The following is a 14,599-nucleotide window of genomic DNA, read 5'->3' on the forward strand; positions in this document are numbered from 1 at the left end:
CGCTGCCGTGTGTTTGTGACAATTTCTGCTGAATACAAGTCCCACACTATACCGCTAAGCATGGCCTTAGAAGTGGAGTAAAATGCATTAGTTTGACATTGTACAGCCTTTCCAAAATATTTATTTATTACTGTCTCGATGCTTGGCTCTTTAATAGCCGCTGGCACTAAATGAATAGTTTGCTTTGTTTAATGATATATAGCCAACTGTTTGCTGAAGCATTGCCATTGTTCATATTTCACCAAAAAAAGAAAAAAAAAACATATTTCCATCTCTGGGCAGCAACCCCCGTGACCTTAAATTAAAAATTCATCATCAGTCTTCATCCCACTCAAAGCTGTTTATTGGATGCTGAATATTCATAACCCGTAGTCATATAATTTCACACGCAATATTTCTATTTAATCCTAATTCCTGCTAACAATTTTGTATAGATAGCAGAAAATATTATCAGTTATCATGGGTTCATTATTTGTTATATGTTCTGTTTGACAATGATTTATGTAAAATCACAGTCTCATAATTTATAGCCTTGCTTGTGATGACCGAGATTTGGCGAGAAAATATAACTAACATATATGTAAGTTGCTAACATAGGATGGTCTTATATAATATACTAATAATATTAAAATATGTATGAAAGAGACATAAAGAAGTGCATAACAACTGAAAAAAAACAAATTTCACATGTGGACAATTCGTCTTTGTTTGCCCGCCAGATGATAGAGAAACTATGCCGAAACTGAGGCCTTCCTACGAACTATTATTTTATTTCTTTTTCAATCATTACTATATTGCTTCTTTGTTTCTACTTAGTCTTGATTAATTGTTATAGGTAGTAAATGCTAAAATTATACTATCATACTATTGCTATGACTTCAGAGAATAAAAAAATAATAATAATAAAAAAATATATATATATATATGTACACATACCATATATATATCGATTGCAGAACCATGTAGTATGTAGTTCTCATGCATTGGAGGATGTGATATGCAGTTTTAGTTAAAAGGTTTACTTTTTTAATATTTTTTTCTATTTTAACAAAATTATTTTCTGGTAAAAAAAAGCTTATACTTAATGTATTGTAGTAAAGTTTTTCTTAACATGGAGTTAATTACATTTTTTTACATTAAATAATTAACCAAGTATTCTTTTTATTTGCACATAATAGCAAGGGGTCTGTAAATTACTTATACTTTTGAGACACGCTATTCACGTAGCAAGTCCTGTTTTACTTCCCCAGCACGAGGGAGTTTAGAAGGATAGGTGTAAGTTATGAATTGAAATGGTCAATGGAATTAGATTATGAGCTGCTTTCATAAAGCAGTAGCATAGTAATATACGAAGGACTAAAATAGTTAAGTTTTGTGTGCATAATATTGCTGGAACAGAGTTCTACTGGGACTGATTGACAGCAGCAACGTCAGCAGGAGGGGGAGACTGAAAGGGGAGGGAGAAAGAAGGCCAAAAATTCTATCTCTGAGAAACATTTTTTAGAGAAGATCAAGGAAAAGTTTCTGTGGGATCTGGGAATGTCTCCTCTCTGCTGTGTGTGATCAGTGATCAGGATGCTTCCACTGGACAGGAACCCTTTCACCGGTACCACCAGCTGTTTCTAAACCTCCTGTCAAAACCCTCATCTCTCAGCTTCCAGCTTCCGTCTTATCTTCGGTCCTACTCAGAACCAACCTACGTCTGGCCCAGCTTCTTCCCTGCACGAAGACAGGACCCAAGACCTTGTGCTTTCAGCTACTTGTCTCAGGGCATGTTGCTTCTCTTTATCTGGATGCAATTTACATATAAGTGAAGTGTCAGACTTTGGACATTGTAAAACCAGTGTAAGTGTTCAACATCTCTTTACTTTTTGTGTCTTTTACTTTTGCCTGTAAATCCTGTATGTGAATATGCTAGGGAGATAAGAGGAGTATATACACGGCTGCATGTCGTTCATCACTGGCATTGTTGTGAGATGTGTGCGTGTAATACATTATACCTTGTCTGTTGTGAAGAGTGGTCAGGAAAATCAAATAAAGTACGCTCTGTAATCTTTCATGCAGCATTAAGCACCATTAGAATTGAAATTATCTGACAAACAATCTGAACTTAAAAGTCTTTAAGAGTCACTGGCATGATAACGGTTTCAGAGGCCCATCGCAGCAGAGTAAACACTGCCTTAAATGATCCTTATGGTACCTTCTGCAGGTACAACAGGCTGCAAATTTTGTCTTGCAATCCCCAGCCCCATTCTCCTCCTCCTTAGACTGCCACATCCTTTCACTACAAAATCTTTGTCCTATGGCTGCTGGTTGGGCCTGGTTATCCTGGAAGTGGCCGCTCCAGAACTACTAGCAGATTTTCCATTCGACATGGGCCTACAAGTGTTTTACATTACAGAAATATACTCTAGACAAAGGAAAACCTGGAAAATATTCTATCTTTGCCCCCACGTTAGGCTCTGAACAAATGCCGTAGAATAGGTATCTTGCATGTCTGGTACACTATAATCACTTAAATCCTGTAATTTCAGTTTACGCTACTGATAACTTAGAGTAATAATAGTACATTCATGAAATAGATTTTTTATATCTATTTTTTATCTAACATATGTGTAGTGTGTTGAATTATTTTTTAACTAAATTGATTCGGCAATTAGAATATTCGATAATTTAATACTGGCCGTAACCTTGACCTTTGTTTGGCTTTTTTTTATGTAAGTATTTTTACAATTTTTCAAGTAGATTTCCTTAAAACGTTTTCAGCACCTTTTATTGAACATCTATCTATCTATCTATCTATCTATCTATCTATCTATCTATCTATCTCTACAATCTATTTATTTATCTACTTAAAGCATTTCTATCTCCCTATTTATCTATCTCTCTGTCATCTGTATTTACTTCCATAAAACTATGCATCAATATTATGAAAATCAAATATAAAAAAGATGAAGAAAAATATTACAGCTAATCAGTGTAGTAAATAAATATTGCTACTGCGCTGCATAGAAAATACACCACTATCAATTTGCCTCAATAATTACAGCATTTAATCACTCATTTATACATTTTTCTTTATTACCATGTATTAATTGAACTCCAAATTTAAATATTCAATTTTTTTTCAATAACTTGTTTATCAATGTAAATTTTTGGTAAATTATACCTAACTTTTCTATAATATGAAATCAAAACATGTAATTTCTTACTACACTATATTTTACGGTAGATAAGTTTATCATAACCAAAAAGATAAGACAATGAGTAACTATCATGACAATTTCATTTTTCATTTAACCACATGTTCTATATAGCTGTTTATACATATTTATCTGTATTAATCAATAGTTATTTTAATAATTCAAAATATTCATCAGCATGAAAAAAAAAATTAAAAAAATATTAAAGTAGATATTTGATAAACAACATGTTAAAAAAAAAAGATTATTAGAAATAAGTTACAGGAGATTTAGTAGGTTTGGCGGCATCATCGCATTACCTCAATATTATGAACAATGGCACATAATTCATGACATCATTGCACCAAGGTTCTCCATTAACAGCAATTCTGTAAAATAGGAAAAAATACCTTACTTCATGCAAAACTGCAGCTGTCAGACCGGACTCTCTGTTTCTTCTAGATAAAATATGTTTTGTTGTCATGCAATAGGAGAAAACACTTAACCCAAAGGAGGTGATACAAGTCACCTGTAAAACCGCATGACATTGAATCTCTAGCAATGACTTTTGCTGGATGTTGACTGCACTTTGCTTGACATACACATCTCTCACTCCTGCCTGGTTAAGAATGAAAACTGCCTTTCTCCAGTAAAAGTCTAGGTTGATGAGCACCAGGTCGTCCAGCGCTGCTGTCATACCTTATCTTTATTGTTTTTTCTCCAGTCTCTGTCCAAGTTTAAGAGGAGTCTCCTTTAATCCTAGTTTTTGCACACTTACACCGATATGCGATCTCACGTTCCTGGTCAGATTTTTTTCGCCGGGAAAAATGTATGTTGCTAACCGTAATATACACAAAGTATATTGTTTGTATACTGTCACATATGTGACATACAAATATATATATATTAATATATATATATTTATATAAATATATATCTGTATTCATATGTATATATATATATATATATATATATATATATATATATACACCTGTATATATACATATATGTATAAATATATATGTATATATAAATATAATTGTTCAATAATTATATATAGTTAATATAATTATTTTATGTATACATATATATTTATATATATATGTATATACACACACATACACACACATATATATGCACATATAATATATATCCGCATATACATTGTCTGGGCTATCACTATCACATTTGATAGAACGGACTTTCAATTAGAAATACTATTGACATAGAATTTCTAATTGGAAGCAGTTCTATTGAATGTGATATGTGACAGCACATGTGATTTAGTAACATTTTATCTATAAATGTATCGCTATAACCATATGACCATATTTTTATCACATTCTAGAATTTATTTTTCTTAGTTGCCCTATATAAATATACACCACTCAAGGTTCCTGTGTCTAATTGCTCTTTACTAACACTGATCTCCCTAAAAAAGACAATTTGTTTTCTAATTTAGATAGGGTATATATGATATACATAGCAAATATTCAAGACTAGTAACATTTCAGGATCATTTATTAACAGGCAGTAAAAATATAAATATTGTATTTAGACAAAACATGAAATGGATAAATTAATTTATATTGTGAATTTGATTTGGTAGAGAATAATAATAAAAAAATTCAGAAGACACATGCTTAGCAATATATGTAAGAAAGAAATGTAAAATAAACACACACATATGCAAAAAAGTATATGTAAAAGAAATATATTAAGCTAATTTACTGGTGAAAAAATGCACTATGAATTATCGAAACTGGAACCTCATACTTGTCAGGGCATAAAAGTACACATATACACTAGGCAAAACACTTATTCTTGCTGTCTAAATGTTACTATTTATTAAAATGTTAAAACCGATATGGTGAACTTGATTGGTGCTTTAATATACAATTAGAAAAGATCAGTCTTCAGTTTAACCCAATATTTAAACAATAGTGTTTTTCTCCAGGTGGAACCTCATTCATCTCACTTACACAAGGCATTAATTTAATGGTGCTCTATTACTTACTGTATAAGACATCTGTACTAACAGCTTTCACATATTACACTCTATTTTTCAATGTCTAACTACTTAGCCAGGGGGACTTCAATAGTCTAGAAAGGCAAATGCTAGAAACAATGTTATGATTCCCATTTTATGTTTTTGTATTACTTTTATATACATAAAAATGATTCAAGTTGTACTGTGAAAATTCTGCCGCCATAAAAATATCCGATAAAAAAAAAATTGCCTATAGGGAATTTTGATAAATGTATTTGCCTATATACGACTATCTCAAATGCAAATTTGTGAGAAAACAAACACCAGACTGAGAGTTTATCAAAATATTCTATGGCAAAAGGCCATAAGGCCAGCCACTGTAATATTATCCTTAGCGATCTATTAGTTTATCTTTGGTTGAAGAATTGTTCAAATTTCTACACTAGAACCAAAAATAAAATATAGAAATCACCCCCAGCAATAACCCTAACATCTATAATTATGACACCTTTCTATACCACATGGATACTTAACTAAGTAAAAGCTCCTCAGAATGCTGCATTATTAATATTTTGATATTTCTTTAAATACGGATATCCTCAATAGTGTAGTTAATGGTATCAATAAAATGCTTAAAATGAAAACTTTTATTTCACTGCTTGCTGCGAGATAAAAGAAAGAATGTTTTAAAATATTCAAAGATCCATCCCTTTCTCTAACTCTCTCGAAATGATTAGAAGAGGCACAAAGTCGTTAAAATATTTTTGGGGGTAAAGTTGCTATATTGACGTATTACCCCTTATGAATGTTAACTTTAGGGTGTACAAGTAGGCATCTAGGTTAGCTACTCAGGATCTTAAATAGAATAATAATGACCCAATGGTAATATTGTCCAGGGCATTAAGCTACAATTTTATGTGGTGTAATGGTAAATAGCAGCAATTGTGAATAACCTCTCTCAAATAAAAGTCAAATTTGTTTTCTCAAAGTTTCTTGGCTACCATTAGAGGGCCATTTCCTCCAGTCCTTGTGGGCCCATAACAGGCCGTGTTGATATTGCTGCTTCAGCAAATGACTGTGAAGGTGGATCACTCATTTTGATTGACACACCTGTGCTCTGCGAAAGGTACCATGAAAAAACTATTTGCTATTTACTGTTGAAGTCTACAATTATTTAGCTAATGTTCATATGCAACATACATGCTTGGACTGCATAAGAACAGGGTAAGATAAAATAACAGCTGAAAATTTAGTAACCAGCCATATTAATAGTTTTTATTGAATTGCAGCTAAATTTTGCAAGCACCATAAACTCCGCCTCCGATCTCGAAAAATACAATTTTGACACTAAACTGCATTGTAGTGTGAATGACAATATATTTTTACCATTATATTTTACCATTTATAAAAATGGTAAATGATCACTAAATTACAGTGATTTTATAAAAAAAAAACAAAATCACTACAAAAAGACCTACAATCATATATACATTTTCTTCTACTATGCTATGGACAAGTAGAAGATACTGATATGAATGTTAAATCACATAAGGTGCAAATATGAACCTAAAATTAAATATATCATTTACAGAAGTTGTTCAGATGTGAAATAGCAAATGAAAAATCTAAAAAAGTCTAAAAAAAAATCCAGCCTCCAAAACACACAAACATAATTAAGTACTAACACTATTACACAAACTAAATGTTGAACTTACAAGTATTCTAAAGAATTAAGTTTACTTTCTCAATGTATGTTATCTTTAAAATAATATATTTCATTTAGGGTTAGAAAGAATATTGAATTGCTAAGAGAATCTATATTCTATAAAGGTTAAAATGAAAACAGGACTACCAAAATATTTTAGGGTTTCATAAAATATCCAATTTCCTCTTGAAATTTGAAAACTATTTAAGAGTAGGGGTCTCTTAGTAAGCTTCTGTGTGCTTAAAATGGTGGCAGGGTGCTGTTTCCTCTATCATTAAATGGCTGTTACTGCGATGTGAAATAGACTTTTTCCTGCTGAAACAGACAGTTCACCCAGGAAACCATTACATTGAGGTACAAGTCCCATGTTGCTCCAATTATATGGATTATGTGAAGAATCCGCTAGGCTGACTGAACTATGCAGCTGCCAGGCCTAAATTAAGAATATTTCCAAGCTAAGGTATCTATAAAGCCACATGTTAGAAATCTAAATGGACCATTTCCTATTGTTTCCTCCCTTAAGTAGAGCTTTAAAGACAATTCTAAGATGGAAAACTTGAACCATAGCAAAAGTCAAGGCTGATGAGCATCAGATTGAACAATGCTGCTGCAATGCCTGATCTTTATTGTGTTCCCTAGTCTCTGTCCAATCTTGGTAGAGATCCCTTTTACCTAACACTTGCATGCATATAGTCTTATCAATATTCTATTAATTGTATCCTCTGACTTATACACATACACACACATACAGCTCTGGCAAAAATTAAGAGACCACTGCAAAATTTTCAGTTTCTCAGATTTTTCTCTTTATAGGTATATTTTTGAGTAAAATGTATATTGTTATTTTAGTCTATAAACTACTGACAACATGTCTCCAAAATTCAAAGCTCAAAATTTTGTATTTATTTGCAACAAATGATAAAACGTCAAAATACTAAAATAGAAACAGTGCTTTCAGACCTCAAATTACTCATGTTTTAACTTAGGAACAGTTCAGAAATCAATATTTGATGGAATAACCATAATCTTTAATCACAGCTTTCATGCGTCTTGGCATGCTTTCCACCAGTCTTTCCATGCTTTCCAATAGAAAACTGTTTAGTGGTCTCTTAATTTTTGCCAGAGCTGTATATATGTCTACATATATATATGCGAAAAAAATAGTAGAAACTGCACTCCATTTGGAGTGCTGTGTCTACTATTTTTTTCATATGTAAGAAGGTTTGGTATTTACCTGGATGACGGGCACCCACCCATACATATATATATTTATCATGACAGAGATATATTTCTAAAATTATACTATATTTAAGATTTATGCTGTACATTATTAACACACAGGCACTATATTAAAGTAAAAAACAGGACAAGTAAGAATTTACACACACACTTCTCTATATACCAATATACACATCACACACAAACACATGCATGTATACACACACTGGTCATAAAGTTGTTATGATCACATGATAAATAAAAAAAGTTAGCCCTTCCATAAAGACTGAGTAAAATAAAAAAAATTATGTAAGTATCAAGAAACACAAAACACACACATATACATACACACATAGAGACACATATACATACACACAGACACATATGCATACACACACAGACACATATACATACACACATACACACACATGCATAGAGCTACACTTTATATAAAACAATTTCTAAACAGCATGAGCAGTTTGAAGAAATTCACAGATGTAAATATACTGACTGTAATTTCTTCATAGTGCAATTTTGTAGTCAAAATTATTGGGTTCAGAATTGGGAAACTGTGTAATACATTTATATTGAGCGCCATTCTAGACTTTAGCTAAATGAATACTTGATAAACTCTTGAAGAAAATGGTCAATAATGTTCACAATAAGGGTAAAGTCCTTTTCTGCAGCTCACATACACCCCAACAATGCAACATGTTCACAAGTTTTGGCACCCTAAAATATTTTTGCTAGCATCATTATCAACACCATCACTGTTATCATCCCAGCTCATCCTGTAATTCATACTTATTTTTTTTATTATATTTTTCTAATTCACTGTAACAATTATTTTCTAAAACACATTTCAATTAGTTTCAAAGGATACATTCTTTATACATTGAAGTGCCAGACAAAGTGTAAAATGCTTTGAAAAAAAAGACCCCTAACCAGTTTTCTTTCATTACAAGAAAATTAAATTATGGCCGTCTTGACAAAAATCCAGCTAGGAAAATGTTGTAGGGAAAAAATCTGGAGCTGTCTCATAAAAGAAGAAATACTCCACATGTTGAGCATGGTAATACCCCTTGCATGTTAGACTGGCAGGACACACAATCCCTGTTTTCTAACACTATAGGCCATTGGCTCGAGTACTTCTCCAAAATATGTAAATAAAATAAAGATTAAAGATTCATCTCATTTACTTGTGTAAACGTAACTTTTAATAAGGCTCTTAACTTCAAGAAGTTAAAGTGCATCTGCCATTGACATGAACTTGTTTGCTGCTTTGATCTACAATATGAAGAGATCAGTTTTAACCCTTAATTTATAAAAATTCCATTTCTGTCCAGATGTAATCTAATTCACCCCGTATTACTTAAATTGACCGTATGAATTATTATTCAATGCATAGTAGGACAGAATAAACGATTTTCCCTCATCCCAGCAGAGGGAGAAACATTGACTTAATTAACTATGTAATTGGTATGTTTGATAAAAATGGGAGCATTGGGAGAACTTTTTTTTTTAACTCTGGCTTATAGTGTATAATATAAATATGAATACAGTATGCTGTATATATATAGTATACACTTTAAGCCAAGTAGAATATATATATATGTATATCTATTATATATAAATATACTATGTGTGTATATATATATATATATATACTGTATATCTTGGTTTTAGATAATTGTTTTTTTTTCTGCTTCCATATGCTAATTACACATATTAAAAATAATTTAGTCTTGGAATTATAAGAATACCTTCAGGCTGTATATAATACATATACCCTACATGTACTATTTATTAGCATAGATAGGTTCTTGATATGATATGAATAATGATTTAAAGAGGTTGAACACTTTTAAGAAATAATTCTAATTCTAATTTACTCTTAATGGATTGCAAGCGCACCGTATAAGCGTTGGCTGTTTCTGTTTCTTCTTTCTTTTTTAAAGTGTGCTATATATCATAGTTACTGATATAGCCATATTATTCAACTTGCACTCCTCTTTGTTACAATCATTATCTGTTATTAGGTAACAGATTTTTTTCTATTTCCAAATGGAAAAAAGTGTAAATCTACTGAACTAATTTACACATTTGTGAACTATAGTATAAGATAGAAGTCAGAACCAACTTCTTCCAAATGAATATTTCCTTCTCTCAGCTGCAGTCTTGTCTGTATCTCTGGGCAATCTCCGCACTTGTGGTTCTTCCTCCACACTCCTCTTCCCCAGGAGAGGTCCTGATGACAGGGGCGGGGAAGGATGAACCAGGGATGAGGAGGGCTTCATTCATTTACTCCTGACACTTCTATCATTACGTAAACCTTTATTCATCCATCTTTTTCTTCTATCATTATATAAACCTTTTTCAACTTGCCATTCTCTACTTTCATGTATGCCCTTACTTGATAGCAAGTGTTGATGTTCTGAATGAATGTCAAATTCTTCCTCCAGTGCTCCACGGGAAAAAAAAAGCATGATTTTGCATATTTTTTCCAATGTTACATCTAAATGTGTGAAAGATTATTTTTCCATTAGAGTAAATTTTCAATGCATTTATCTATAGCAACTTGGTATAAGTCATAGAATAGCATGAACACTACCAGTTGTCAGTAATACCCCAATGCATTCACATTACATTGCTATTTACTAGTAGATTATAGAAGACAACAGATTTAAAGTGTATAAAAAAATAATATGGCAACTTATCTGTCACCTTATTTTCCTGTAATTTCAATAATCTAGGGCAGTAGAATATGCTAAACTTAGGGACACAATGGTTATTTCCATATACTTATGAGATATAATCAATGTCATAGTCAATTATAGGCATTTATTTATTTATTCCATTTTTTGCTTTTTAAGGGCACACAGCATTTCCATTTCCATAGATAAAGTGTTATAGAGTAATATCATACCGCAGCTGCTCATGGTGCAGTGTTAACGTTTCCTAAGCTCTTTACATTGCAGCGTAGGTCCCCTGTCCTCCAAGCTAATAGTTCACTGAGCTACAGAAGTACCTTGTTATGATCCCCATTGGTGTTTTTGGGTCTCTACTTTTACAGGAGTAGTGCTCAGGTGGAAGACTAGCAAGTGTATGGATTGAACCTTTGCATTGTGCTCTTGAATTGGTGAAATTAATATTTGACATGAACTTAGGTGAAGGAAGTTTCTATCTTTCTTATGTACCCTTTGTGTGGGAATACTATTTTATGGAAATAATGAACTCATGGGTATTACAATTTATGCTTCAATGACCGCTTTTAAATGTTGATCCCCAAAACTTTCCCAAAATATTAAATGTATACTTAATTTAAGAGATTCGATAAAAAACAGCAAATCTTTGTATTGATCAGCTTAGGTATTTGCCTGACTAATCTTTTATTACACTGTCTTAATAGCGGTTTGGTTTTGCTTCACTCATAAAATTACTTATATGGCTCTTGAGGGTGTTGAAGGCAGTGCCTGTAGCCCACTGACCCTTTTTAGTTGACTATAACTGTTTTGTTCAAGTTCATATTGGCCTTTTCCATTTAAGGGTACAAACCTATTGGGAATGTGTTCAGTTTTAACCTTTTTTTTTTTTACACCTCTGCTTTCATCTTGCACGGTGTAAGGTATTGAATAACACAAATTTTCTCTATTTCTAAAGGAAATGCTCCAGGAGAAAAGCTTGCCTGAGGGTGAAGACGGCTTTACAACAGCCCAAACAGCTGGACATGTAGAGGCTGCAGCAGGATCACCAGCAATGGGAGTAGCGGGGCTAAGCAACTCACTAAACAGCCCGCAGAGCCAGGATCCAGAGCAGGTAAAATCCAAAAGTTATTCAACCCTATCCTGGGATGTAAATTGTTCTCCATTAGGTGAAATACAGACAAACCTAACAATTGGTCATGGTATGCAGTGTGCAAGGTCACAAAGAAAGGACAATTTGCTTAGGCTAGCAATATCATATACAAGACAAAAAAAAATTACAAGCAAAATATATCCATATTAACAAACAACAGTGTTACCTAATTGGTCATTTTCAGCGTTATATGGCTAAAAATGTAATTCCTGTTTGGATATCATTGATACTTTTGGAATAGTTTTCTGTAATACATACTGATAAATGATAATATTAACAAATATTCTGGGTACAATTTCCTGTTGGGTTAACCTCTACCCATCCTCATACCTCCAAGTCGACCAATGGGTCAACATTAATCGCTTCAACAGAATTGTTAGACTTATTGAAATAATAGAAATACGAAGAATGATATGGTAGTAATAATATTCAAAACTGTCTGCTCCAGTATTTTCATTTTGCAACTTCATGTGGTTACCCTGCAGACAATCCTTCTGCACTCTGAAGTGAGGTCTCCTTGTAGGTTATACAATTTTGTTCTTTAATTATGGGTAAACCAAGCCACTTCACATTTACCTTAAGGCTAAGTTCTCATGATAAGTTTTTTGACTCTGCGTATCTTCGCTGCACAAAACACGCAGCGTCCTATAGTTTCAACAAAGTGTATTGGATTTATAGAAATCTCATGCCCACTATGCTTTTTTTCACGCTAGGTAAACTGACCTGTATTTTTTAAATCCACAACAAGTCATTTTTTTCTTGATGAAAATATGTATTTTATTTGAGGATTAGACTTGAATGAGATGAGGAAAATCTGCAATTAAAAACTTCATGTACTTTTTTTTGTGCAGTTCAGTAGCGGAAACACTCTAAAAATGCATGCACTCTACACGTGACTTTATCAATACATTTTTAACAAAACTAAATAACAGAAACTAGCCCAAACAAAGCTGTTTTATCTAAAACAGGTAATATAAAAAAATAGACAAGAACCACAGCAGAAAAAATGTGATAACACATGTAAAAAACGCACTAAAAACCGCAAGGAAAAAACGCAAGTAACCTAATTTAGCTAATAGTTACACAAATGCTGCAGTCAATCTGCAACATCAAAAACACACAAAATACTCATCTTGAGAACTTTTGATTTTATTACCCTGCTTGAGCTCGTTTTCTATTTGTCTTTACAATTATTAGCCCATTGTATATTTGTTGAAGGTAATCTGCTGTATAAAACATTAGTGACCACTATTTAAATGCCAAAAGCAGATGATTAATCAAAGTGTTCATACTGGTTCTCTGGCATATAACACTTTTAAAAGTCATTAAATTTTTGTGCAATGCAAGGTTGTGCAACAATTTTGCAACTTTTGGCGTTCTCACACCAGTCTTGACCATTCCTGCCAAAGTGGGCGAAGCATGACCTGGACAGGGCTGGCGAATTTGCCACTTTAGTGGCACGACTTACTCCAAAAATTTTGCTCCAGTTCCAGACTTGAGTACCATTTCTGGCAAGGCGCATGCCACTGAGAAGATGCGCAGAATTGATTAAGTGACATGCGCCTGCTAATGAATTTGGGGCATCTAAGCCCACCATGCCCTTTTATTAAGACTGGTATGTAGAATGCCAGTCTTAATGAATCAGCTCCATAGTCTTTGTATCTCTAATGGCAGCATACTTTCTTTAGAAACTGAAATGGTATGCAATAAACTGTATATCCTGTGCCATCAGGAGACTGAAACCGAGTGTGATGCTAGATATCATAGCACATGTATACATCATTAAATAGATATCTTAGTCCTGATGGGGTTTGTGTGCTTATTTTAAATTATATGTCAGAATGTCTGAACAATCTTTTTTGATATTTTCCCCACGTAACAGTAATATGAGCATTTTCAGTTTACCTCTTGATGGTCTCATAACATGCTCATTTTTATTTTAGGATCTCGCAGTCAATCTGAATTGAATTTTCAAAGTATGTACATCAGCCTCATCAGGTCCAAAAGATCTATCAAATAACAGTTTCAGTTTGCAGTGTTAACTATGGTGACAGATCCTCTTGAACATTGTTTCTCTGATTTTATTTGCAATTGAGGATTAATAGATGTGTTGACCTTGAAATAGGAGCTGCTTTCCCCAACTCTTTTTCTCTCACCTTGGTGGATACTATAGACTGTTTGCTTGCTCAGATAACACTAAGTGGTAGAGAATATACAGTAGCTTATTTGTTGAGGTAGGACCAAAAATGAAAAATTGTTAGAAGTCTGTGAACTTTATATGTGTTAAGAGTTTGGTTTTGAGGGATCACACAGCACACAGTCAAAACTGGACGCAAGGGAAATATATTCTTTAGAGAGAAAACTATAGAATTAACATAAGAGACCCATAAAAGTAATTTCAATATTTCACACTTTGGTATTACTTCTCTCGAGTGTAGTGACTATGGCATCCAGCTGTGTTCCATAACCAAACTGATGGTCTTCATTCTAAGGATACATGCTCTCATAGTTTGCCATTTTTACATAATGAGGTCTTGTTCAGATGTCCATTTTTTTTTATATATTTAAAGAATGGACTGATTATCATCAGTTTGCTGGATTACATTTTCATCAGTGTTTGTAAAAGGTGTCTATTTTTATCATCAGTTC

General features: G+C 32.9%; 1 protein-coding gene across 1 annotated transcript in view; it reads left to right on the plus strand.

The window, feature by feature from the left end:
• The first annotated feature begins 1,507 nt into the window (after positions 1-1,507).
• TBX4 (T-box transcription factor 4) overlaps positions 1,508-14,599 on the plus strand; it is a 326,480-nt gene continuing 313,388 nt past the window's right edge. The window contains exons 1-2 of the mRNA XM_073670565.1: positions 1,508-1,845; positions 11,756-11,911. Of these exons, the coding sequence (XP_073526666.1) occupies positions 11,759-11,911 (153 nt within the window). The 5' untranslated portion in view covers positions 1,508-1,845; positions 11,756-11,758. The remainder of the gene's footprint in view (positions 1,846-11,755; positions 11,912-14,599) is intronic.

This window comes from Phyllobates terribilis, unplaced genomic scaffold, assembly GCF_046119375.1.
Source record: "Phyllobates terribilis strain yellow unplaced genomic scaffold, ASM4611937v1 Scaffold_2__4_contigs__length_985480577, whole genome shotgun sequence".
In the NCBI taxonomy this organism is placed as follows: domain Eukaryota; kingdom Metazoa; phylum Chordata; class Amphibia; order Anura; family Dendrobatidae; genus Phyllobates; species Phyllobates terribilis.